Source organism: Hermetia illucens, chromosome 3, assembly GCF_905115235.1.
Source record: "Hermetia illucens chromosome 3, iHerIll2.2.curated.20191125, whole genome shotgun sequence".
In the NCBI taxonomy this organism is placed as follows: Eukaryota; Metazoa; Arthropoda; class Insecta; order Diptera; family Stratiomyidae; genus Hermetia; species Hermetia illucens.
In genome coordinates this window covers 109,473,104-109,500,846 of record NC_051851.1, presented here as the reverse complement: position 1 = coordinate 109,500,846, position 27,743 = coordinate 109,473,104, and the positions used below count along the sequence as shown (strand labels likewise).

At 44.7% G+C, this 27,743-nt stretch overlaps 1 protein-coding gene across 1 annotated transcript in view; it reads left to right on the top strand.

The window, feature by feature from the left end:
* Window positions 1-27,314, top strand: part of LOC119651493 (carbohydrate sulfotransferase 1-like) — a 70,460-nt gene extending 43,146 nt beyond the window's left edge. The window contains 3 exon segments of the mRNA XM_038055107.1: window positions 26,204-26,383; window positions 26,440-26,641; window positions 26,772-27,314. Of these exon segments, the coding sequence (XP_037911035.1) occupies window positions 26,204-26,383; window positions 26,440-26,641; window positions 26,772-26,888 (499 nt within the window). The 3' untranslated portion in view covers window positions 26,889-27,314.
* Window positions 27,315-27,743: the final 429 nt, after the last annotated feature.

The window sequence follows — 27,743 nt, the reverse complement described above, 5'->3', positions numbered from 1 at the left end:
ATATCCTAATTTCAATGACCTTCGTACATTTTATTATCTTATACCCTAATGTCCAACGGATTTCGCATGTCGTAATCACCGTCTTGCATTTTTCCAACAAACACCCTATGTATGTTTTAGAACCCATTTGCTAGGTGTTGATGACGATCAGTTTTTTGGGTCTCCTGGCTAGATATAACCCCTTAAGGAAGTTCACAGTACATTTTCAAAATGTAATTATATACTATTGCATTATTAAGTTAACTTGACCAGATATCGTAACGACAGTATTTTGAGGCCTTAAAAAGTAGTATTTGACGTTTGCTAACATTTACTTCTAAATATTCACTTTATCTTTGATTCATATTTGTAGTTTATTACAGGTCCACAGGTACAAGGTCCACCAATTCGATATCCCTAAAAGCTGTTTGGCGTCCGGACCTACACCATCGCTCCATCTCAGGCAAGCTCTGCCTCGTCTTCTTTTCCTACCATAGATATTGCCCTTATAGACTTTCCGGGCTGGGTTATCCTCATCCATACCCATTAAGTGACCCGCCCACCGTAACCTATTGAGCCGGATTTTATCCACAACCTGACGGTCATGGTGTCGCTCATAGATTTCGTCATTATGTAGGCTACGGAATCGTCCTCCTCATGTAGGGGGCCAAAAAATCGGATGATTTTTCTTTCGAGCGCGGCCAAGAGTTCGCAATTCTTCTTGCTAAGAACTCAAGTCTCCGAGGAATACATGAGGACTGGGAAGATCACTGTCTTGTACAGTAAGAGCTTTGAACCTATGGTGAGACGTTTCGAGCGGAACAGTTTTTGTAAGCTGAAATAGACTCTATTGGCTGACAACAACCGTGCTGGGTAGAAATCACTTCTCGGAATTCGTGGTGTCGCACTTTTTTGTTGCGGGTTAAATTTTTTGGGTTGAACGGGTGGTGACATTTGGGGTAGAACATTCGAAAAATTCTTTCGTAAATGTGAACTATGCGAGCTGTTCACATGTTGTATCTTTTAATCCATATTTTAGAGTTTGGGGACTGTTTCTCCTATACTTGGTGGTGGCTGTATTTGTCCGTCGTTTTCAATTGGCGGGACTTCCAACTCGCCGATGTTCTGGTTGTTCAGTAGCTCATCAAAGTACTCAACCCATCGCTCCAATATGCCCTTTCTGTCGGAAATCAGATTTGCCTCTTTGTCTCGGCAGGATGAGCATCAAGGTGTATAAGGCTTCATCCTGCTGACTTGCTGGGAAAACGTCCGCGCCTGGTGCGGTTGCTCCTTGTACTTTTCGAGTTCGCAGATTTGTTGGTTCTCCCAGCCTTCGTTTTTCCGTCTGTGGAGTCACTTCTCCGCTCGACGGAGTTTGTGACAAGTCTCTGCGCGTGCCCGCGTTCTTTGAGAATGCAACATTACTCGGTATGCTGCGTCCTTCCGTTCCGTTGCTAGCTTACATTTGCAGCTGGGGCCAAGTATGTTTGTGGCCGTATCAATGATAACGTTCTTCAGGTGGTTGTGAAGATCATTTGTTGATGCTTCATCTCCAGGACCTCTGTGTTGTGGATTGCTTCAGTGTTAACTCCCACTTGATTGTCACGGGGAATTCTCGGTGGTGTCGTAATTCGAGCTCGGAGCACCATGGCAATGAGATAGTGGTCTGAGTCTATATTGGCCCCTCTATATGTTCTGACATTCATCAAGGCTGAGAGTGGGGGCGTTCAATCAGCATGTGGTCAATTTGGTTGAAAGTGGTCCCGTCTGTAGAGGCCCACGTATGTTTGTGGACCGCTTCCCGCGCAGACCAAGTACTTCCAACAATCATTTCGTCCGATACTGCTAACTGAATAATCCGCAGTCCGTTACCATTGGTATCCCTATGTATGCTGTATGAACTGACGTATCGTTTCCTTCTCTACTGATATCATACTTAGGACAGGCTTCAAGAGTCCATTCAGCTACCTCAAAGAAGGTATTCTTCTGCGACTCTGCACTCTCCTCTGTAGGGGCGTGAACGTTTATGTAGCTTATATTTCTAAACTTGCCTCGCAAACGCAGAGTGCATAGCCTTTCGCTTATATTTTCAAAGCCGATAACAGAAGGTTTCATATTTTGGTTGACTAAGAAACCTACACCGAGCACATGGTTTACTGGATGGCCACTATAATATATGGTATGGCGGCTCTTCTCCAGGAAACCGGTCTCTATCCTTCGTATCTCATGCAACACTTTTACATCAGCCTTATATTGGGACAGGGTATCGGCAAGCTGCTCAGTAGCATTCGGTCTGTACAGGGAGCGCACATTCCGTGAGAAAATGTGCTAATCGTTAATTCCATTGTCGTTGTCGGGTTCGATGTTGTAAAATCCATCCTGTCCGAGGCCCCTTTCGTGGCTTCGTAGCATCGGTTTTCCGTGTAGGGTTGTCAGCCCTACCCAACCCCCAATCTGGAGGATCAGTTGGTACAATTTGTCCCGTTTTTAGGTGCGGGAGACTCGCCTTCTCCCTCTGCAGTTTTTCATGAAGAAAGAACTCCCAGCGATCACCACGTGGAGGTGGAGATAGGGTTTGATAGTAGAGCTGTTGGTGTTGGTTCAGCAGGCGTTTCCCAGGTTTGATGCTCCATCGTGGGTGCCGATCCATATTTCGCCCTGGGACCTATACTACTAGTTGACCGCCAATATTATACTATGCGCATCCAAAAATACTGATGTCATAGCCTTGAAGGCCGACTGTTGCGTCTTTGCACGCTTTCCAGTCGGTTCACCAGGTGCAGTCCACTCAAATGACGATCGTTTTGATTCTGGTGCGAAATAATCGAGCCACGTTTCGTCCATTTTCATATATCGACGCATAAATTCGAGTATTTATGGAGGAAGAGCTTCAAGCATTGCTCAGAATTGTCAAATTGTTGTTGTTTTTGGCCGACTGTAAGTTTGCGCGGCACATTTTGAAGAGAGCTTTCGGATACTCAAACATTCATGCACGATATGTCCAACACATTTGTTTGGTATTTTTAGAACCTCACCTACCTCCATCATATTTTCGTCGGTAACAGCCTGTTTGAGGCTTCCACTTCTCGACGGTTGAATTTCCTGGTGCAAAGCCCGAATAATGTAATGCCAAGAGTTTCCAATTTTTCTTCCTAAGAACCCAAGTCTCCGAAGAATTGTCTTTGTTGATCCTATGATGGGATGTTTCGAGTGGAACAGTTTTTGTGAGCTGAAATAGGTTCTGTTGCCTGCCAACAACCGTGCGCGGATTTCATCGTCGTAGGCATCTAGCCACGTGGTCAAACGGTTTTTGATTTTAATATGCTACGTCGCATATTTATAAACACTAGACCGCAACAAAATTTTAAATGCGCCAACTTGGCTATAGGCATAAGAGCGTTGTAGTATGCGGTCATCCTCGACATTGAGCCAGTAGTTGATATTCAATAATGGACAACAATTTGGAATTATACGCTGATACTATATAAGGACAGATGATATTTGATTCTTGTCATTTAACTTTTATTTGCTGTACTTTTAATGATATTCAGTTCTTGCAATTCAGCATAATTGAGAATCCACATTCATTTTTAACCTTAAATTGAATGATTTGCTTTGTATGTGGAAACACTACGTTGTTGATTTAAAACTCCATCGATTGCATTCAACTTCATTGGGCTTCGCATTGCTCGCCAGGTTGACTTACTCATATTATACCTTTGACTTTTAGCATTGCGAGTGCTGCGACCCAAGTTGGTACGTCTAATTGGTGGCTTTTTGTAGAACCAAAATTCAACTGAAAATAAAGAATTGATTCCCATAATGTTTCTATATCATCTTAATCTACCCGAACTTATTTGTGTTTTATAATTTGTTTTTAAACAAACATTTCTTTAATCGATAGATGGAAACTCATATAACTCTAGCTCTTAAACGAAATCAAAATGCTTTTGGCTTCGGTTTTGATGGCAGTTCTTCTGTCTTGTGAAGCAGCAGTATCAGAAGGAGCTACGAGCTACGTCCATATTATGATGGCTCCACACGTTCGTCACCTGCCGCAAACATGAAACCTCTTAAAACGAATTCCCTTTGATTTGTCCAACCAAGGAAAACACCTTAACCACACGTTTGAATTTGCTATGGCTTGTTAAGATTTAGCAAATATTTGGATTCAACAATCAGCTAAAAACCCCAGGAGGTAATGAATTGTATTCATCAACCCGTCAGGTTAACAAACTCGGCTGCTTCAGCTAAGACAGATGGACATTTTGACATACTCCCGGCCGCAATGTTTTTTTTGTCCCCAATACTTTTACAAATGTTTTCGTCTGACTGATTTCGATATTAAATTCAAAATCTGATAAGGTATGAATTATATTTTTATTTTTTTGGGAGTAGGGTAGGTGAATGCGTTTCCGCACAGGATGTTGGACTTCCACAACGATACGATGTCGGACTACTCACTAAACACCTCCATATCATCGGAGAATTAGCCTTTTGACACATTATTTCGGGCTAGCCCTCCCGCTCTCCTAGCTATGGGAGTCTTCAAGTCAGGGAATTCCTTTCACCAACGGGAGGGGAGGGGAGGCAGGGAGTTGTTAGTTCAGGGAACCCCTTACCTTCGGGTCCCTTCGCCGATCGAGTTCAATCTTCTTCGCAATAAAAAGAGCTCGAACATAATGCTCAATGCGACTTCAGCTGCCAGCGCTCTTCAGCATCTCTCTGACAATGTTATCTGAAGTGAGCTCTCCTGTGTCTGCATAAAGCTGCTGACGAAAGCCGTCCCACCTTTCGCAAGAGAAAAAGGTGTGTTCAGCGTCCATTGCAGAACACATAATCAGGAGATCGCGCCTTCCCAATCCTGTGGAGGTAAACCTGAAAACCTCTATGAAGAAGAAGTTGGGTAAGGAAGTAATCAATTTCACCGTGCGTTCGGTTCAACCAGGGGTCTAAATTGTCGATGAGCGGCACAGTCCATCTTCCCCTAGGCTCATTTTGCGAAGAGAGTTGCCACTCGGTAAGGGTGCATTAACCTTCTTTACGGGCAACCACCTCTCTTAACTTCTCGCCCTTAAGCTTTACATTCCTTGGCAAGGAGGGCAGCGGCGATCACCATCACTGCCGATTATGAGGCAGTGCGATAAGCAGATGCCACTCGTAAAGTTCCCCGTCTCTGTACTTTAGCAAGGCGCTTACGATGCACCTCTTTGTCAAGAGCATTAGCCCTTACTTCCACGCCATAGAGCAGAACTGACTGCGTTGCTCCCATAAGGATACGTCTCCTAGTAGATATAGAACCCTCGACGTTCGCCATTAGCCGACTCAAGGCCAAGACTCCAGCTACAGCCCTATCTGCTGCTGCTTTAATTTGCTCAAAGAAACTCATCTTCGAATCGAGGAGCCGATTGATATGGGACGCAGGGTTGGAATTCTCCTTTTTGGTCAAGATGACTACTCCAGTTTTTTCTAGTGCAAGGCTGAAACCATGAGCAGTCATCCATCCGCTTACCCGTTGCATCAATATGCCAAGCCTGCTTTGCGCCTATTCAACAGTGCGTGCGGCAACAAGTGCCGCAACGTCGTCTGCATAACCCACCAAGTGCGACTCTTCGGGCATATCGAGTCTCAGCAGACTATCGTAGGAAGCGATCCAGAGGCCCTAGGAAGGATCCCTGAGCTACTGCCGACGGACGTGTCTCAGAGGCGGTCTTTCAGATAATCCCTCAATACCCGCAAGGGATTGATTGACACGTTGAATGAGTTTTCGAATATGCCTAGCATTTCTGTCCACCTTACGGAATTGAAAGTATTTCTGACATCAAGCGTTATGACTAGCATTATCCGTCGAGATTGGGGGCTGTGTGCCTCGGCTTGATGAACCGCATGCACGACCTCCATAACAGCACTCGTTGTGGATCGATTTTCCGGGTAACAGGCTTATAGCCAAATCCTCGCGGGTCCTCGTTCATCTCCTTGACCAGGTTCTGCCAGCCGCAAGCTTTGCTTTTATATATCGTGGTGCGCAGTCTCCTTTTTGCTGATCTATACCGTGCCTTTATGGCGCATGGTTCCTCTTTGGCGTGTAAACGTTGTGGCATTCAAGCCCCACACGCCGTCGTTTCAGGTTCATCACCAAATTTACGACGGTGTAAGTTGCGACGTTACCACCCCCCGGAGCACCCTCCAGCGCGCCTCTGCCTGCTCCAAGAGCTTCGACGAACTTCCTGATGTTCACCCTCGCATTATTCCACACGCAGGGGGAGCGTCGCGTTAGTGCTCGCCGGCAAGTAGCGTGAACTACTTCGAGCGCGATGTACTGGTGATCACTTTCCGAGAAGTATTCCAGAATTCGCCACCCGTCCACGGATTCCGATGCCAAAGTTATGTCAGGAATGCTTCCTTCACGCGCCGCAAGGCTGGCAAGGATCCGGTGTTCAAAACTACAAGCTCGGTTCTCGCCGCCATTTCTAGAATCCGTTTCCCTCTGGAGTCTGGCTGAGGCTTGCCCTAGCCCCCCTAAGGGCGCTAGCATTAAAATCTCCGCCTACCAGGTAAACACTAGAAAACATTACCCCTAAACACGGAATTCAGATAAACCTATTCCCTCGGCCTTCGGCAAGAACACGAAGTCGAACGTCGTTCCGAATCCAGATGGCGGCGGCGCCCGATAAGTCGAGATGCCATGAAGGTGGGTCCGTGTTTCGGTATTGCTCGCTGATTAGCATTTGATCAGCATTTATCTCCGTAGCGAATTGCGCTTGCAACTGGTGAGCGGTTGCCCTCCAAATGCGGATCATGCCATTCGCGCCCTACCCCTTTCCAATTCCGCTCTAAAGATTGAACACAGTCCCGAGCCCGCAGTGTGTGCGACGTTCTCACCAGACGCGCCACGATCCCTGCAGAGAACGCAACATTCTCTTTCATTGCAGGTCTTCGCTTGGTGGCCTACCTGCCCGCATCTCCGGCATGCTGCCCTCCTGTCCGGTCCCTTGCAAGTTGCTGACGTGTGTCCATAGTCCAGACACCTGTAGCATTTGATGTGGACTATCCGCATTTTCCCGCTGCTAAGGAGTTCTCTCGCATGTTGCTCGGGGACTTCCAACACGGCGAGTTTTTGGCCTTGTGCATTTACAGAGGAGATACCTATCCGGTCATTGGTTACCTCTGGACATTCACGCTTTATGGCCTCCTCCACTTCGACCTTTTCTGTGAGGCAGTCAAAATCCCGGATTTCTAGAGAGCACAAAGGCTCTAGGGTAGAAATAAAAGCCTTCTCTCCCAAAAACCCCTTGACCGCTTCGCAGAATGTTCTCTTGCTAATCGTCTCCGGGCTCAGTTCGACGAGGACTCTGCTACCCGTCGTTTTCGGTATGGGAGTGTAGCGGGGAGTGCGGCTGTTTTCCCATTGTCTTTTGCTGCTCTCCCGTTCCCCTGTAGAAGGAGATGCGATTTAATAGTTCCTCCAGTTCCGTCAGCCCTTTTTGACGCCTTTGCTGGTATTCCTCTGAAGTAACGTTGCCGACCGCATAGGCTTCACCACTGCCACGCATTTTCCGATGAGGTTTTCTTCTTCGGCTCTAGCTAGGACGGTCGACTGCCCTTGCACTCCGTTCGTGTCCGAGTCCACCTGCTCAGGACTCGCGATCCTGACTGGGCTTTTTTTTCGGAACAGGGGAAATACAGGGTATTGGGGTTGCCGTCCCCGCGCCTCTTGTTAAGGCTCCCTCTTTATTTGAGCGTCCCGGTGTCACATGGAGTATGCCGGCTCTCGCTGCCTCCTTCACTGATTGCTGCGATGAACGACGCATTTTTGTGTTGCCCCCAAACGAACCCAGTTATTCCTCCTTTCCTGATATTTCGTCAATTTTTTTTTGTTAATTCCGGTTTATTCTCCATGGAAAATGCGCAACGTGTGCAAGGGAGCGAACCGCGGACATAGCCCCTACCTCAGCTGCCTGAGGCCCTACCTACGCTTAGCTGATCCTGGAATTAACGGACGAATCAGCGCTCGCTCGGGGCAACACGGTCTACCTACACCGGTTCAATACCCTACAACCCGATTAGGGTCTCGAAAGGGCTAGATCCTGATACACGTGACAACTACCACCTTGGCAGATCTAGGCTCACATCACCCCATCGACGTCGACAAAGATCTGTCGACGGCTCCGGTATTCCCAGTGTGTTCCGACGTGTACCGGTCAATCGCGGTTCGCTCCTCACCGAGAGACTTTCTCAAGGCTATTACCTAGGACGCAGGTATGCTGTCAGCTAGTGGGCCAGAACTAGTTGGACACCTCGGGGACGTCACACCACGTACGGTAAGTGACCTGTTAGAGGTCGATGACGACACCTGAGGGGTTTACAGAGAATAACAAGCCAGTAAGTCTGCTTTACAATGTTTATTCACTGATAATCAAAAACAAAATTTTGTAAAAACCAATGACCTCGAAGACGACGCTAAGTGGCTGGAGGGAGTAATGACGACGCCACATATTCACCAAAACCGATTTATTTTAGCTAAGACACATAGACGTTTTTGTTTTCATTAAAGCAGTTCTGCGTCCCGCTACCAAAACAAAAAGTGCATATGCTAAACGTGAAACGCGGAAATTTTCAGTTATTTTCCAATTTTCCGCGCAATTTTCTTAACTTTTCTTTGCCTAACAACCTTCTACAAAGTATTTGGACATTTTCAGGGGGGATTTCATTTTTATATATAAAGATTATTAACCTTATTTGAGCAGATATCGCAACGGGGAGTATTTTGAAGCCTAGAAGTGTGCGCGGATGGCCATGCAGTTTTTCAGATATCTAGGTTGAGTAATTTCTGAGAATCGGTTCTTGAAATAAGTGAACCCTCTCGAGCCCCGCACTTTACAACTAAGGTCAAAAATAATTCCTGTCTCGAAGATCTGTTCTGTGTTTTCTTATAACTTCAGTGAAAGGAAAATAATGAAAATAAAAATCCCATATTAACCCCATCAAAATACTGCAACTCGTAAAATTGCTCCGCCCGGCGATGTGTCTCACATACAAAGCCAATTCCCAGATAGCGAACTCTTTTCAGTAGTGGGTATTGTAATAGAATGGTTTGTGATGAAGGGTTGCAGTGTAAGTGCAATTGGCAATGAATGTATAGGGCCTACAAATAAGTTCTGTCGGTTTTTTTGTTAAATTTGAAGCTTTATTGTGAAAAATTGGTTATACATTCATTGTTCAAAGTATTGCCCATCGCTAGCCACAACTTTCTTCCCTCTTTCAGACAATTCATAGATACCATCGCGCCAAAAATTGGCCGGCTTGGCCGCTATCCACTCATCGAGCCATTTTTTGAGTTCCTCGTAATTGGAGAAGTGCTGGTTAGCCAGGCCATGCTGCAGCGACCGGAACAAATAGTAATCAGAAGGAGCAATGTCTGGAGAGTACAGCGGGTGGGGTAGGACTTCCCATTTCAACGTCTCTAGATATGTTTTAACGGGCTGTGCAACATGTGGACGAGCATTGTCATGTTGCAAAATAACTTTATCATGTCTTTGCTGGTATTGCGGCCGTTTTTTCTTGAGTTCGCGGCTCAAACGCATAATTTGACGTCGGTAGAGGTTGCCCGTGACGGTTTCGTTCGGTTTTAGCAGCTCATAGTATACCACACCCAGCTGGTCTCACCATATACACAGCATGATCTTCTCACCATGAATATTCGCTTTGGCCGTCGATGATGAGGCATGGCCGGGGTATCCCCACGTTGCCTGACACTTGGGATTATCGTAATGGATCCACTTTTCATCGCCAGTAACTATTCGATGCAGAAAACCCTTCCTTTCTTGTCGTTGGAGCAGTTGTTCGCACGTGAAAAAACGGCGTTTGACGTCTCTTGGCTTCAGTTCATACGGAACCCAATTTCCGACCTTTCGGATCATTCCCATTCCTTTTAAACGATTGGAAATGGCTTGCTGAGTGACTCGAAGTGTTTTTCCAAGTTCTTCTTGCGTTTGCGATGGATCTTGGTCGAGCAATGCCTCTAATTCTTCATCTTCAAAAATGGTTGGCCGTCCGGCGCGCTCTTCGTCTTCCAAGTCAAAATCGCCACTTTTAAACCATCCAAACCACCTCTGACACGTTCGCTCAGATAGAGCATGGTCACCATAAACTTCCACCAAAATGCGATGACTTTCGGTTGCTTTTTTCTTCATATTGAAATAATGAAGTAGAACTCCCCGCAAAAACACATTATTTGGTACAAAATTGGCCATTTTCGTTGATGAAAAAAGTATTGTTGTTTACACTTCAATTAAATAATTTATACTGACGTTTGTGCCTATTGACAGTAGCTTTCCGATGAATGTTTGGAAATGTGGTTCAATGGAATAAAAAACAAGCTACGCCATCTATTGTGAAACCGACAGAACTTATTTGTAGACCCTATACAATAATTGGCAATTTTCTTATGAAAAATACTAATTTTATGTAGTATAACTTTGTTTAGTTCAATACGATTACCATGAAAATAGCCAGTATCAGCTATATTATTGCAACAGTGCAAACTGTGTGCGTCTATAATAAAGTTGAGGAGGGGTTTCAAGTCGAATTCTGCTATTATTAACTTTATTTGAGTAAATATCGGAACGGGGTGTATTTTGAGGCCTTGATCTTGTATAGGTGCACCACCTTGATTTTACCATACACCTCACTTTTCGAAAATTGAGTTCTTTCGATTGACACTCCACATGACCATATTCTGTGAAAAAAAACTTTTCTCTCTCCCTTCCGCATATGTGGGGAGTCCCACTTGGGGGTGGGGGGTCCTAAGAACGCATCAACTTAATGCTGGACCGGACCAAATGGGGAGCAACTTACTCTCTCTTTCACTCTCAAAACGAATATTTTCAGCTCTGGCCAAGCTCTGGTGAATAAGGCGGATTTGCGCTCAATATAATTCGTAGGCATGTCGTGTTCTACGAATTATATAAAGGAGCACTCAACATCTGCGAGCCGCTATGGTCACGCTGCTCCCAGGCCAGAGGTGAGGCAGCGTCTGACGATTTGCCTCTGCCCTGGTAAGAAACCGTAAAGCCGCCATCGCTTGACTTTTTTGAAAAGTTTGGGTGCAAGCCCTAAGCGGGGGGTCCGTGGACCAGGAAAGAGGGAGTAAGTTCCTCCCCATTTGGTCCGGTCCAGCATTAAGTTGATGCGGACTTAGGACCCCATCATTCTCAAAACGAATGCTATTATTAATTTTATTTGAGAAAATATCGGAATGGGTTATATTTTAAGGCCTAAATTTCATATAGGTGCATCATTGATTTTTTTTCCAGATTTTTCGGTTGGATAGGTTCTGAGAAGGAGACATATTTCACTTTTCGGGGCTCTCATTTTGAACCCTCCCTTCCCAATGTTCCGCCTAATATCATAAATAGAACCAGTTTGAGAAAGCAGTAATTGTTCCCTTTCATTTGATACTCCACATGACCATGCTCTGTGAAAAAAAATTGCACCCCTCCCTTATACTCAACAGTAAATGACATTCTCACCAAATTTCGTGATAAATAGGCTCAGCAGTTTCTGAGTAAATCGGGTGTGGCAGACAGACAGACATTGAATCGATTTTAGTAGAGTTTGGTTTCATACAAAACTTTAAAGAGACCGAACAGTAGAATAATAAGACGATATTGAAAAAGTCCTTTCACCCAGCGTCATCCACACCTTTTTATGCTGCACTTTCTCCGGATTTAACTTTAAGACTTTCACTAGAACTAGCATTTCCAAATCTTCTGCGCTTTTCTTTCTCAATATGTGGTAAAATAATAAGGTAAATTTGAAATTGAACAAGCGATTTGTCTGTTTTGGCATCTTGCGTATGTGAGTATTCTGGATAAAATCTCTGTAAATAGACACTTAATGTTAAAATTTCGTGCAACGAGTGATCTTGGACCGCAAGGATGGAATCTGGACCCTGGGTGAAAATCATGCATTGAAAATAATGCTAGCGCCTCTATTATCCATTTTTAAGGTTTTGTGTTAAACAAAACCTAATTAGACGGAGACGGTTGTAGCGATTGCCACCAAACTTGGTGAAAGGTGGGAACTGCGGCCGCGCGCATACAGTGAGTTACATAATTCTATGTCGAATTTAAGGGGGTCTCTATTCTTCTTTTTCTTCAGCCTTTGTCCCGTTCACACGCGGGGTCGGCTTGTCGTGATCGGTTTCGCCATTTGGCTCTATCGAATGCCTGATCTGGGTGCAATCTCGAGGCTTTTAAATCCCCATCCAGTGCATCAAGCCACCGTTGTTTCGGCCGGCCTTTTGGTCGTTTACCATCGACTTCGATATACAGACCGATCTTGACAAGTGAATTCTCGTTAGAACGAATTACATGACCATACAATCGAAAACGCCTCTTTCGCAATTTTTCCACGATCGATGCAACCCCATAACGATCGCGGATATACTCATTTCGGATGTGATCAAAACGTGTGACGCCACTTATCCAGCGTAACATCTTCGTCTCCATTACCGCATTGTCTATTATAGTTGGCCAACACTCAGAACCATAAAGAGTGACAGGACGGACGACATTGCGGTAAATTTTAGATTTCGTTAACACGTCGATCACAAAGAACACCAGTTGTGGAACGCCATTTCATCCAGGGTGCGTTAATGTGTGAAGCAATTTCATAACGTTCTCCATTGGCTGATAGCATTGACCCGAGATATTTAAATCGCTCAGTTCTGGTGATGCTAGGAAAACATCATCTGCATAAAGCAGTGTGTAGGGCGCTGGAGTCGCATATCCCGTGTGACGGTGCCCATAACAAGAATAAAGAGGAGTGGTGAGAGGGCGGTTCCTTGATGAACACCAACAGAGATACGAAGCGATTTTGATACACCCGCCATACTTCGAACTTTACTTTTCGGATCGTGGTAGAGCAATTGAACCCAGCGCACGAGTTCTTCTGACACTAAGTGCTGTCGTAAGGCATACCAGATAAATTCGTGTGGAACACGGTCAAATGGTGTCCCTAGATCCAGAAATGCAATATGAAGAGGGTAATGCTTCCCACGGTATTTCTCCATGAGTAACGGCGCAGCGTGTATTGCGTCAGTAGTTCCGCAGTTTTTGACAAATCCGACATGACTCACGGTTATTTAAACGATTTCGCGAATACGGTTGTCAAGAATGCGTTCAAAAATCTTCATGATATGGGAAAGTTGTCGAATTAGACGGTAATTTGAAGATTCTGCTGGACTATCTTTATTTTCCCATATTAGGACCGTGGTACTTTCATGCCAGTCAGATGGCGTTCTTCTTTCGTGAATAACCAGATTAAAGAATTCACTGAGCCACAGTGTTGGGTCCCAGCTCTTCGCTTTTCAGAGCTCAGATGCAATGTCGTCAGGTCCTGCCCCTATACATGCTACTGGGCTGAACTTTTTTTTCATCAATTATAGGCATATGGGGTGTCAAATGAAAGATCTCGATTAGTACTTTCCGAAGCTGGACTTGTTTGGAAAGGTAGTGAGTCCAGGGGGTTGAAAATGATCATTTTTTTAATGGACCTATTCTCGGAAACTACCCAACCGAAAAATCTGAAAAAAATCAAAATGCCTAAGCTCGGAAATTTTCTATATGCCGATATCTGATCAAATAAAGTTAATAATAGTATATTACTATAATTTTTAATAATTAGCTGCAAAACCCCCCTTAAGTTCATCCTAGTACCACAAAATTGGAGGAGTATAGGCTACAATATAGAGCATGATTCTACCAAGTTTGGTGGAAATTGCACTTTTACTAACAAAGTTATAATAGATCAAAGTTGCCGCTTCTGTGCAAATTCAAGACTTTAAATATCATGCGAAAGTGGATATTCTCACATAGTATATGCATATATTACGTGCTATATACTAATGGGATAAATGTGCATTTAAATCTCTTTATAGAAGAAATGTACAAAACCTTTCATACCTGAAGCGTTCAGCTTCCGGTTTCCCGACTTGTTTTCATTGAAGTTTCTATGTTCCAAAAACAGCAATTGTGCCCCAGACACTTATATAGATGAATGTAGAATGGTTTGCGATTTGCGCCGCTTGGATTTCAACTTAGATGAATTATAATATTTTCCTGAAGTTACAAAATATGGTTCGACTTAGAGGTTGAATTTTACACAATAAATTGACGGGAACGCCTATGAAAGCCCCAAAAGGTCGAGTTAGAGAACAATTCAACCTAACGGAATTTTGTCTTAGAGAGGATTCACTGTATTTTGAAGTTTTAGCCCTGTACGACAAAAAACTCACATAGAAAGTTCCTCACATAAGATAAACACAAAACCTTTAGACCCGAAGCGTCTCGCTTCCGATTTTCCGAATTGTTTTTTCAATCGTATTTCTATTTTTTTTTCAACAAAAAGTTTAACCAAGGTAGGGACGATAGCCACTTCTTTACAGATTGTAAACATTTTTGATTTGGTTTCACACCCTCCAAACTGAAGATTTTAATAACGCAAGTGGACTACCTCTCTTTTAAAGCATTTCTTTATAACATTATATTCATTGGCAGTGTAAAATTAATACTATATTTCAAGAGTGTATTAATGTAATCCAAACGGAATTTAATCATTATATACAACACAATTCGTCAGAAAAATTCATAAAAATAGGCTTGCTTTTTGAGGCAAAATGATGGGGAAAACCTTAATGTGCAGTAAATTCGCGCGAAATCAATAAGTTTGAACTGCTATAACTTTGATACTGATAGCAGAATCTCCACAAAAACTAAGCCACTACTAAACCAGTATTATGCATGATACTTTTCTCTTTGCTACTGTGATTGAGTATCCCTAGACTGAACTCAGAGGAAGTTTTCCCATCAATTTAAGTTATATTGTGCATGATACTTTTCTCTTTGCTATTGCAATTGAGTTTTCCGGTCAATTTAAAAATAGTTGGTAATATACTTCCGAGTTATCACAATCTCGGCAGATGCCGGATTTTACCTAATACTAGCACTAAGTGCCAAGCATTTAGGCTCGGACGATCCTACCTACTTAAAAACTAAAGGGGCGCTGGTGGTGGTGGCCGGTGGTAGGTCAGTGGGAGAATCCGTCGAGTACTCCCCGCAACATCGAGCACGTATGCAGAATGGTGTACTTCTGCATGGTTTGAACCAGACTGTGCGAAAGTCCCAGGACATCAAGGGAAGCCGTGTGGGATTAAGGTACAGTACCTGTAGCTGACAATATTATACACCACCGCAACCACCCGCTCGAGACGCCAAATTTCTTTGATTTCCCGAGCCAATGGCTCATAGTTCACCTTCTTCTCCACGTATTTCCATTCAATGTTGCTATTATGGGGGATAGCAACATCAATAATATACGCGGAGCGACTCGTCTTGTCAACTAACAGTACGTCAGGCTTATTGTGTGCGTTATGGCGATCAGTCAGAACTTGCCGGTCCCAATACATGCTGTAAGCAGAACTATCAAGTACTGCTTGCGGCTCATATCGGTAAACCGGACATGTTCCCGTGATCAGCCCATGCTTATATGCAAGGTTTTGATGGATAACCTTACATACAGCATTATGCCTGGTGATGTATTGCACCGGTGCCATAACAGTACAACCAGAAATGAGATGGTCCAACGTCTCTAACGCCGAACCACACATTCTGCACTGGTCGTTTTCCACCCGTTCTTTCATGATGAGCTTTTTATAAGCTCGGGTGGCGACCACGCCATCCTGAATGGCACACATAAACCCCTCCGTCTCAGCAAAGAGCTCCCCAGCACACAGCCATCTGTTCGATGCAAATCGACAAATGGCTGCCAAAGACAATTCACGTGTTTACCGTGCATTGCCTTCGACTTCCATTCATCGATTCGCTCTTGGTCCGACTTCACCCCACTCAGAGGATTGAAGGATCGATCCTTCAAGTTAAGTGGCATGCAAGGGACTCGCCTGCTCTTTGCTGTAAAAATAAGTGCGCGGCGAGTCGACTTGGCGATTATGTTGTGCCGCCACGTCAACCACGCCCCTACCTCCGATGTCACGCGGCAGATTCATTCGCTCCACCGCAGACTTTGGGTGATGCATTCGGAATTTGGACATAGTTGTCCGTATCCGCCGCTGGACGTTTTCCAGATCGGTCTTCGTCCACGGCAATATTCCGAATGCATAAGCCAGTGAAGGGATAGCGAATACATTCAACGCGCTTATTTTATTCTTCCCCGAGAGATGCCATTTCAGCACCAGCTTTACACGTCGCAGGAATTCGGACAGCAGAGCTTCTTTCAGATCACCAACTCGAGCATGGGTTCCTTGCAGAATTCCTAGGTACTTGTAGAAGTCTGTCTCGGTCATAGCTTCGATGTGGAGGTCACCAATGCTATGTCCGGCATGTGGCTCGTGATGACCTTTGCGGATGGCTTGGATTCGACATTTGTCTAATCCAAACTGCATCCGAATATCACGGCTGAACATGTCTATTATTCGCAACAGACTTCTAAGATGGTTGTCAGTACCAGCATACAGCTTGATGTCTTCTAAGTATGATACATCAAGTGTGTCAGTTCGCACTTAGCACGTAGGCCATATTTTATTGCAAAACCATGCCCTCTAGCATCATTCAGTAGCCATGAAAGGGGGTTCAGTGCCATACAAAACCAAAGGGGACTCAAGGAATCCCCCTGGAAGATGCCCCGCCGTATACTACGGATGGGCTCTGAGGTATTAGCACCCTCAGATGTACGGACTGATAAGGTGGTATGCCACCCTTCCATGACTGTCGCCAAAAACTTTATTAGTTTCGGATCAATGCGATACAGATGTAGGATGTCGATTAGCCAGGTGTGCGGAACGCTATCAAAAGCCTTGGCATAATCGATATAGCAACTGAAGAGGTTTCTTTGGCCTCTAGTTGCTTGTCCTACAACTACCGAGTCGATAATGAGTTGCTCTTTGCAACCCCTTGACCCAACTCGGCAGCCCTTCTGCTTCTCGGACAGAATGTTGTTGGTCTCGAGGTGCGCATTGATCCTTCCACTAATAATGGACGTGATGAATTTGTAGAGGGTTGGTAAGTGATCGGTCTTGTGTCTGCGGGGTCCTGCACCGTGTCCATCTTAGGGATAAGGTAGGTAATCCCCGCAGTGAGGAAAGGTGGAAATTCCTCCGGCCGACTCATGACCTCATTTATACTGCGTGCCAACCGACTGTGTACGCTGGTAAATTTCTTATACCAGAAATTCTGCACCCGATCCAGACCTGGACCCCTCCAGTTCTTCGAGCTGTTTATGGCTCGTCGAACTTCCTCTTCGGTAACATCCGCGAAATTCATGCCAGGTGCATTGGCATGGCGGGTGCCTTCGGCGATGATCCACTCAGCATGCTGGGCAGGTAACCCCCAAAGTCCACCCCAATACTCTTTCGCTTCCGTCACCGAGAACTGTATTGTCTGGGCGCTCTGTTGGGATTCGTTGAGAGATTTGAAAAAGCTCCGCTGGTTCCTCGCGTATGTTGCATTCTGGACACGTCCGGAATAACTTTCGCCATACCGTCGTAACCGACTGCATATGACAGGAAGTTTCTGTTTTAGTGTGTCCAGAATTTCAACAACGGGTGTCTCACAGGGGATGGCATAGTTCCGGTAAACCCTCTGCACTTTATTTCTCACCCGTCGGCTGGCACTGCCAGTGCTGATCTGAAACCAATAACGCCACAGATTGTTGCGAAACAGCTGCAACAGGCGGAGCTGTGCTCCTGGTCGTCGTGGCGCCTAGACGTCGAACCGCCCCACGACTAGCGGTTTCGACGCCGTGCTGTCCATTACGAGAGCCCGACCCAGTCACCAAGTCAGACGGCTCCCGCCGGTTATCCGTACCGGACGTCAAATTTCTCCTTCTTCTCATTGTTGGTGGTGCATTTTATCCCTAGCTGCCAGGTGTTGAGATAGCTTCCTTAGTGAGTAATCTGCAAGACTGCAAAGTTCCTGCGCTTTCCTCACCTACCCCCTGAGACGCTGCGGTGGCGTACAGCCATTCAGACTGAAGCTATCTATCCCTCCTCCTTTCACAACCGGGCTTGGGACCGGCTTCGGGGGAGTTTATACTATTATTAACATTATTCTTCATTACCATTGTATCCTGTGATTTGGTTTTTCAGAATATCCCTGCTTGTCGTAAGAGGCGACCAAAAGGAATAAAGATTTGTGGGATAGTAACCTGGAAATTTTGAAACTTGGCTGTTGCCAAAACATAAGGAGTAGGGTAGGGGTAGGTAGGTCTTTTCGCGATGAAGACCATTGGCTATCGAAAATGGACAACAATTGGCTTCTGGAACGGTAGCAATATTCCTCAGAATGCAGGTTTTCGAGAATTCCAAAGATATAAGCTGAATTCTGTATACGACTCTGGAGAGTATTCCTCTCCTTCTTAAGGCAATGTGCTAACGTACTCTGGAAAGCCGAGAGGTAGATGACGAATGAATCAGGTGTCAGTTTGTTTTTGATTGCTATCGCAAAACTCGCTCTTTTGACCTTGAGAGCCGGTTTCTGAACTGCAAGATTTCGGTCTAGATTAAGAAGCATCACAATTGTACAGTCCTATGCATCAATGCAGGCCTCCGAGGCTTGACGATCTCCCCGCAATGTTATTCATCGCTGCACTTGCAGTTATTGTAGATCTGCTACTTCCACTAGTACAGAAGTCTTGGGAGTCCGACATCTTTCCCAGAAAGTGGAAGAAGCTTGTGATTGTTAAGATTCCAAAGAAGTTCACCCATTTTGAGTGTGAGAATTCGAGGGGTATCTGTATGTTCCCTGTCGTTGCAAACATAGTGGTTAAAATAATCCTAGGACGCATCAAGGAACATCCCGAAAGCTTAATCGAGAGAAAGTGCAGACAGGTTAATTCTCTGGATCATCCTGCACTGACCGCATCAAGACTTTACGGATAATTTTGGAACAGTGTATCAAGTTTAGATCTTCGCTTCATCTGTTCTGCATCGAATTGGAGAAAGCTTTCTCCAGTGAGGTTATCTAGTGTGTTCTGCATAGGAGGAGCATCCTGGGGAAGCTAATAGCTATTATCAGAGCGAGGTAAAATTTCAGTGAAATTTAAGGTCTTCTTGTTATCGATCATGTTTTTTCATGCTACCTTGGCCCGAGGACATGGAGGAGTTCAGTGGACGATAAGACCTTTCCTCAAGCACCTCGACTAATGTTATAACATCTGTTTGTTCTCACACCGGATAATGTACCTTGGCCAAATGGTTCTGGATTTGAAAAGAGAGGCAAGTAAAGCCGGACTGAAGATAAACATCGACTAAACCAAATTTCTAAGTCTAAGATGATCGCAGTCTCCCTATCTGCAGAGTATCGAAAGCGTCGATTAATTTGTATATTTATGAAACGTGATTTATGTGACCGTGGAACTGAACTAACTGTCGCTCGACGCATTTACAGCTCTATATCCGCCTTCGCTGCCTTGTTTAAGATCTGTAAACGCTGTAATCTCTACATCTGTATCAAGTTGAGGTTGTTCTGTGTTGCCGCCAATGTTACTCGAAAGCTTCAAGGCTCCATGAGGTATTGTGTGCGTCTGGAACGTATCATCAGAGTACGGTATTTCAAACAAGAAATAAGTCGGGAAACCGGAAGCTGGGCGCTTCAGGTATGAAGGTTTTGTTTGCTTCTGTGAGTATATTTGAGTGCAGAACTATCCCTTTTGTACGTAGCCCTTTATGTATATGCATTTAGCATGTCTGACTACCCACTTTAGTGTGATATTGATATTTAGTTGCAGTAAATTTACACGGTGAAGTCAACTTTGAGCTACTATAACTTTGTTACTAATAGTATGATTTTGATCAAACTTGGGATTATATTCTTCATATTATTCGTTTTAGGAATGATGGGGTCCTAAGTCCGCATCAACTTAATGCAGGACCGGACCGAATGGGAAGCAACTTACTCCCTCTTTCCTGGTCCACGGACCCCTCGCTTAGGGCTTGCACCCAAACTTCTCAAAAAAAGTGACCCCATCATTCCTAAAACGAATATTTCAGCTCTGGCCAGGTCTGGTCAATAAGGCGGATTTGCGCTCAATATAATTCGTAGTCATGTAGTGTTCTACGAATTATATAAAGGAGCACGCAACATCTGCGAGCCGCTACGGTCACGCTGCTCCCAGGGCAGAGGTGAGGCAGCGTCTGACGATTTGCCTCTGCCCTGGTAAGAAACCGTAAAGCCGCCATCGCTTCATATTATATTTTATACTACTGCCATTTTTATAAGTTTGGGATAAACATAAGGGGGGTTTTACTCAATTTTCCAAAAAAATATAGTAATATACTATGATTAACTTAATTTGAACGTATATCGATATGGAGACAATTTTAAGGCCTGGGCATCATATAAATGTAGCTTCATGAATTTTTTCAGATTTTTCGGTTGGGTAGTTTCTGAGAATGAGTCCGTTAAATAAATCATCACTTTCCACCCCGCTTTCTAACAAATCTCAAAACTAAGACCAGCTAGTCGAGACCTTTCATTTGATACCCCATGTATGGTAGTTTTGCAAACAAAACCTTAAAAAACAGGTCTGACACTCGTACGCACTGTTATCTGTAGGCGGAGGTGGTAGTGGATAAGTCACACATTAAGGAGAGGCGACAATTTCATTGCTGTACTATACCCCACAAGGAGTGTTCACACCTGAATAAACTATTCACACATGAATAAAAACTAGAATTTTATTCTCTTACATATATGTGTAATTTCTGTTTTTTTATTAAAATCTGAATTGCTAAGTTCAATGCTAAATTTCTCCAAAGTTAGGAAATTCTTGGCAAAGAAGAATTTCTGATATACAACGAGATTCAATTCTTCTAATAAGTATTTTTTATATTTATCCCCTTTAGTGATACGTTTATGTTTGTTATTGTTTTTGTTGATGTAATCATATTGTCCCTCAAGGATCGTCAGCGATCCTTCACGGGTCGCTTACGATACGGGGAGTGGCGTCCCGGAGGTGCCCGAGCAAGTAGTTCTGACCCCCTAGCTGGCATAATACCTGCGTCATAGGTACTAGCCTCGAGAAAATTTTTCGGTGAAGAGCGAACTGCTAATGACCGATAAACACCGGGACTCACTGTTAGTCCCCGAAGCCTAGCTCTGCTAAGGTGGTAGTTGTGACGTGTATCAGGAGCCAGCCCCTTCGGGACCCTGGTCGGGTAGTGTGCATTGAACCGGTATTAGTAGATCGCGTTGCCCCGAGCGAGCGCTGATCCGTCCGTGAGTTCCGGGATCAGCTAATCGTAGGTTAGGCCTCAGCGAACTGGGGTAAGGGCTTTGTCCCCGAGGATATACTTGTTGCTGACTATTGCGGCCCGCCCCCTTGCACACGTTGCGCTGGTAAACAACTCAAATGTAAATGGAGAATAAAAACAAACGAAACGAGAAGATAGTGGAAGTGGAGAGTGAGCTGGCTGCGTTTATTCGCAGCACGAAAATGCGCCGTTCGCTCCAGCGCCCAGCGAAGGACGCAACAAGGGCTGAAATACCCGACGAGACATCAGGACGCGCAGACGGAGAGAGGGACTCGCAAAGTGATGCGGCACTTTCAACGCAGATAAGACCCCAGACCATACCACACAGTGCTATAATTGCGGAAAGAGGCACAGTGGAAACTGCCGAAACTAATCAAATGGTTTCGAATATAAGCCGAGTGGCAAGCTGAAGAGGAAAGGCTTATTAAGAAATGCACGGCAGTTGTGAAGCACATGCGATCTGCGACGTTCCTCCAGAAAAACGTCGGCAAGGGGGTGAAAAACCGGCTAATGGAACTGGAGGAGCTCCTGGACAGGATTTCATACTATAGGCGGACATGGAAAGTAAGACAAAATCCGCAGGAAGCAGAAACAACCGCGCTTCCCGACGAGTACCAAACGGATCACTGACAGCCCATTGCAGAGCGAATTGGTAAAAAACGAAAGGAGGAGGGGATATCTGAAGGAGACTTCACTCAGGTAATCTCCAGGGCTGAAAAGAAGAAGGCGAAGAGGAACAAAAGACAACAACACGTCGCGCCATCAGAAAAACTTCTGCCTAAGACTAAGACGGACACGAAGGACGGAGCACCAAAAGAAAAGGTGGGGAGACGAAGGAGGACTAGACCGCCAGCTTTATCTATTAAGCCGACGGAAGGCAAGACTTGCGGAAGTCCTAAGCGAAATCCGTTACAAGATTAAACCCGAAAATAACGGAGCAGAAGTGTCTTCCATTCGTAAAACGAAGGGTGGTGGAGTCTAGTCGAACTAGGCCCGAGGACTATAAATAAAGTCACGTTCTTTGAAGCAGTCAAGGGGTTTCTGGGAAAAAAAGCTTTGGTTTCCAGCCGTGTTCTTTGGAAATCCGAGACCTTGACTGTCTCATGGAAAAGAACGAGGTAGAAGATCAAACGCGAATGTCTGGAGGTAACCAATGTCCGGATTGGTATCACCTCTGCGAACTCTCGAGGCTAAAAACTCGCTGTGGTGGAAGTTGCCGAGCAATCCGCGAGGAAGCTTCTAAACAGCGGGGAAATAAGAATTGGTTGGGTAGTGTACAGGATACGAATCCGGGCCGCCTCAACCAAATGTTAGAAATGTTTGGATCATGGGCACACATCTGCAAACTGTCGGGGACCTGACAGAAGGGCAACATCCCGTAAATGCGGCCAGGCAGGCCATAAAGCGAACACCTGCAATGAAAAGGAAAGCTACATCCTATGCAGGGACCGTGGCGCGACTGATGAGAGCGTTGCGCACACTGCGGGATCGAGGCGGTGTCCAGTTTCTCATCAGTGAGCAGTACCAAAACAAGGGGGGTTTCATGGCACCCTGACATATCAGGTACCGCTGCCATTTGGGTTCGGTACGGCACCCTCCTTAGGGTTCTTACCCAAGGCCGAGGGGACGGCTTTGTCTGCATTCGGTGTTAAGGGATAACGTTTTTAGTGTTTATCTTATGCCGAACGAGACGATGCCGGACTTTCGTCGGAGGATTGATGCTTTGCAGGACGCTATCTTAGGCACGGATGGGCGGATCCGGGTCGGGGTTGACTTCAACGCTAGGGCACGTAAATGGGGCATGCCTCACACAGATTCCAGAGGGAAGCGAATTCAGGAAATGGCGGCGAAAACAGGACTGGTAGTTCTAAACACCAGATCAACCCCAACGTTCCGGCGCCCGGGCTGCGAGGGAAGCATTCCAGACATACCTTTCGCGTCGGAATCACTGATGTCGCTGGTGAACGGGTGGCGAGTTCTGGACGAATTCTCGGCAAGTGACCACCACCAATACATTGCTTTCGAAGTGGTGGACACAAACTCTCGGTGTGCGCCACCCCGGCGATATTTCTGTGCATGGAACGTCGCGAAAGTGAACACCGGGAAGTTTCTCGAAACTCTGGGAAAAAGTGGGGCCACGCTGGAGGGTACTCTTGGGGGCGGTGGTGCCGCAGCTGACATTGTCGTAAATTCAGTTATAAATCTGATAACGACAGTCTGCAGAGCCTCCATGCCCAGGAACCATCGAGGCACGCAAACCTTCCATGTATTGGTGGGCAGTGGAAATCGCAGAGCTCCGGAAGGAGTGTTACAGGCTCCGAGGCATGTACCATAATGACGGAGTACAAATCAGCCAAAAGGAGACTCCGCAGCGCAACAAACAAGAGCAAAGCTCGCTGCTGGTAAGATCTGGTCGACGAGGTGAATGGGGATCCGTGGAGACTCAGTTACAAACTGGTAACCCGAAAAATCAGGGCTCTGCGGAAACCCTGTTCACTTAAGGCGGAGCAGAGGGATCGCATTTTAAGGGCACTCTTGCCTGCGCAGTCCTCTCTATGAAAGACAAGAAGGCGCCAGGAATCGATGGTATTCCAGCAGAGGTATACAAACTGGTATTCCAAAACCGGCCAGACTTACTGCGCGGCGCATTCAACGCTTGCCTGAAAGAGGGCATTTTCCCTGCTCGTTGGAAGGTTGCGAGGCCGTCGAGGCGAGGCGACTTGCCGTCTTCATACCGCTCACTATGTATGCTTGACACTACTGGGAAAGTGCTCGAAAAGCTCATCAGAAATAGACTCGCTGAAGCGATACGCGCTGCCGGAGATTTATCTCCCTGGCAGTTTGGTTTTAGAGCAGGGAGATCCACAATTGATGCTGTCATGCAAGTTGTGGACGCTGTTGGACGAGCAGAGGCACATAGCCGCCGAACTCGACGGGTGGTGCCCCTCGTAACACTTGAGGTCAGAAACGCCTTTAATTCCGTAAGATGGGAAGACATTCTAGGCACACTAGACAATACTTTCAACGTGCCGAATTATCTTTTACGAATATTGAGGGACTATTTGAGGAACCGCTCCCTGCTTTATGAGACACTAGAGGGTCAAAGAATGATGGACCTTTGGAACGCTACCTATGACAGTCTACTTAAAGTCGACATGCCAGAAGAGTCGCGCCTGCTCGGCTCGGACGCACTGTCGAAAAGGCGCAAAGCAGACTAAACATATTGATGCGATGGGGAAGCGGATGGATGACTACTCATGGTTTCAACCTTGCATTGGAAAAAACCGAAGTAGTCATCCTGACTAAAAAGAGAATTCCGACCCTGCCTCCCATATCGTTCGGCGAATCGATAATCGAGTCTAAATCAGCGGTATTTGGGTTTGGGTTGACTCTTGACTCAAAGATGAGCTTTTTTGAGCAAATCAAAGCAGCAGCTTTGGCGTTAGATAGGCTAATGGCGAACATTGGAGGTCCTACGTCTAGCAGGCGACGTCTCCTGATGAGTTCAACACAGTCTGTCCTACTCTACGGCGCAGAGGATCGTAAACGCTTCGCGCAAGTATAGAGACGGGGAGCTTTGCGGGTGGCGTCTGCGTATCGCACTGTTTCTGAACCCGCCGTGATGGTGATCGCGGGAGTGATCCCCGTTGCCCTTCTTGCTAAGGAGCGTCAAGCCATATACAAGTCACGAGTGGCAGACTCGTGGCAAAATGAAACTAGAGGTAGATGGACTGTGCGGCTCATCGGCAACTTACGTGCGTGGCTGAATCGGAAGCATGGTGAGACTGACTATTCCCTTACTCAATTTTTAAGTGGGCATAGAAGTTTTCAGTCTTACCTGCACAAGATTGTAAAGGCGCGATCTCCGGATTGTGTGTTTTGCAATGGAGTTGTGGACGACGCCCACCACACTTTTTTTTCTTGTGAAAGGTGGGATGGGGTTCATCAGCAGCACTATTCAAACACAGGGGATCTCTCTCCAGACAACATTTTCGAAGAGATGCTGAGGACTGCTGACAGGTGGAGCCGTGTTGCCCATTATGTTCGAGCCCTTCTCGTTGCTAAGAAGATAGAACTCGACCGGTGGAGGAGCCGGATGGCAGAGGGTTCCTTGAACTGACAGTTCCCTTCCTCCTCTCCCCTCCCGTTGGTGAAAGGAATTGCCTGATTTGAAGACTCCGCAAGGCGCGAGATTTCGGGGACTAGCCCGAAGTGTGTTCCAGGCTAGCTCTCTGACGATGGGGAGGTGTTTAGTTGGTAGTCCGACGACGTACCGAACCGGGAGTCCAACACTGTGTGCGGAAAAGCATTCACTTACCCTGCCAAAAAAAAAAATCATATTGTTAATTAGGTATAAATTAATGAATTATGATCAATAAAGTTTCCAATCTTACAAAGGGAAGATCTTTCTCTTATTAGTTAAGGAATCCATCCTTCGACAAGGCGTGAATAGCAGCCATATATGTATATATTAAGATGTACCACAATTTATTTGATTTTAATGAATTGGACGCAGTTTTTATAATGAAGAAAACTTACTTACTCGGCAAATAAAATAAATAAAAATTCCCAATCAAAAGGTGGGCACAATTTTTTTCTTGTTGTGAAGTATGCAGTCTTTGCAATTTTGTCATAATATGCTATCTTGTAATGTTTTATGTCGAAAGTGAAGTTTTCGTTGGAGGTGAAATGAAATGTTCATTAACACAACCTACGCTGTGGAGCCCACTTTACTTTTGTATGATAATTGTAATTGGACTAAACTAAAGCTTACATTGTCTATTTTCATCGTTCACAGCTAACTATCATGTTTCCATAAATATATGAAGTTATGATTGTAACATATACGTAGTTCACAATGTAAATTTATATTTAAGTCAAATTTATTCGTTTCAGTTTGAATGTTCGTATAATACTTCTCATTCGGGATCCACGTGGCACTATGCAGTCGAGAAAGCATAGATTATGGTGTCCTGGAAATCCTGATTGCGATGAAGAATCCAGGTTATGTGCAGATTTAGAAGCCGATTACAAAGCTGCGCAGCAATTCACTAAGAAATATGCTTCGAGATTCAAGTAAACGAAACTAATTTGATGGGAAATTTAAGCTAGTGCAAACATTATCATTCCAGAGTAGTACGCTACGAAGATCTCTCGCTAAGTCCTTATGATTTAACTCAAGAAATTCTTCAATTTTTGGGTTTACCATTCGATTCGATGGTTGAAGAATTTTTGGATACTCATACGAAGATAGACATAGGCGGCGTGAGTTCAACTTTCCGAGATTCGAAAGCAACACCATTTCATTGGAAAAGGGATCTATCCTGGGATGAAGTAAGTCCAAAAATTTAATATTTGCAAGCAAGAATATTTTACTTCGAATTACTCTCTTGCAAATTCATATCAATTTAAAATATTGCTAGTTAATCTCAGCAGAAAGTTAATTTCAATTATCCCGTTTTAGATCGAATCAATACAAGGCGTATGCACAAAGGCCATGGAGGCTTGGGGATATAAAAAATTTAATTTCTCGAGTGATTTGCTAAATTTTGAGCCACTTCTAGCAGCCCCGTTTACATGAAAATGATAGGCATTTCTACTAATTCAGGCTAGTTGGATGATTTTATTAGAACGATAAGCGAAAAGAGTTTCTAAAATGACATATAATAATAAGTAATTCTGATTTGAAAGAAAGAATTACTTGATTTCCGAGGTAGGTTAGTGTAGGTAGTTATGTGTAATAATGCTGCACGTGCCTAAATTTTGCTGTTTCGCGTGAATGTATGTATGAACTTTTGTATAATATGAACTATAGTGAGAAGCAATTGTTGATTTTTTTGTTAAGAGATTTTATTCTACGGAAACATATATAATGTCACTGTCGTGCTACTTAGTGGTTAGTAAATATAGGTATTAAGTGATAAACAAAGATAATCTTGCAATTTGTTTAATTATTTTTTCGAAAGGAGGCAAAGTTAAGTCAGTACAAATATAAATTGAAAACAGATCCTGCCAGGCTAGTTTACTACTAGGCGGGACTTGGGGCTATAGCAAAAATCGTAAAGAAGTTGGGTTTTTGCATCGTAATGTATTGTTTGGTCCTTAGGTTCATCTTCGTCATTCATCATCTTCAGCGCTTTATGTAAATTTTGCAGGACTATTCCTCTCGTTGAAATTACAACTGGGACTATTTGCATCTTCTGTAGTCAGTCACTATGTTTGTATTATATCGTCCGGTAAGTGGTCATAGTCCTCGGTTTTTAAGGTTTTGTGTGAAACTTTATAGTATATTACTATATTTATTACAATAGAGATTCAAAAAAGGTAACCTGTTTGTTTTTAGGCCTGCCAATTTTTGGGAATTATCAACTTTTTAGGGAGATTAATATAATTTGTATATTTGTCCTATGTTTGCCTTTGGGAATTACTGCACAAG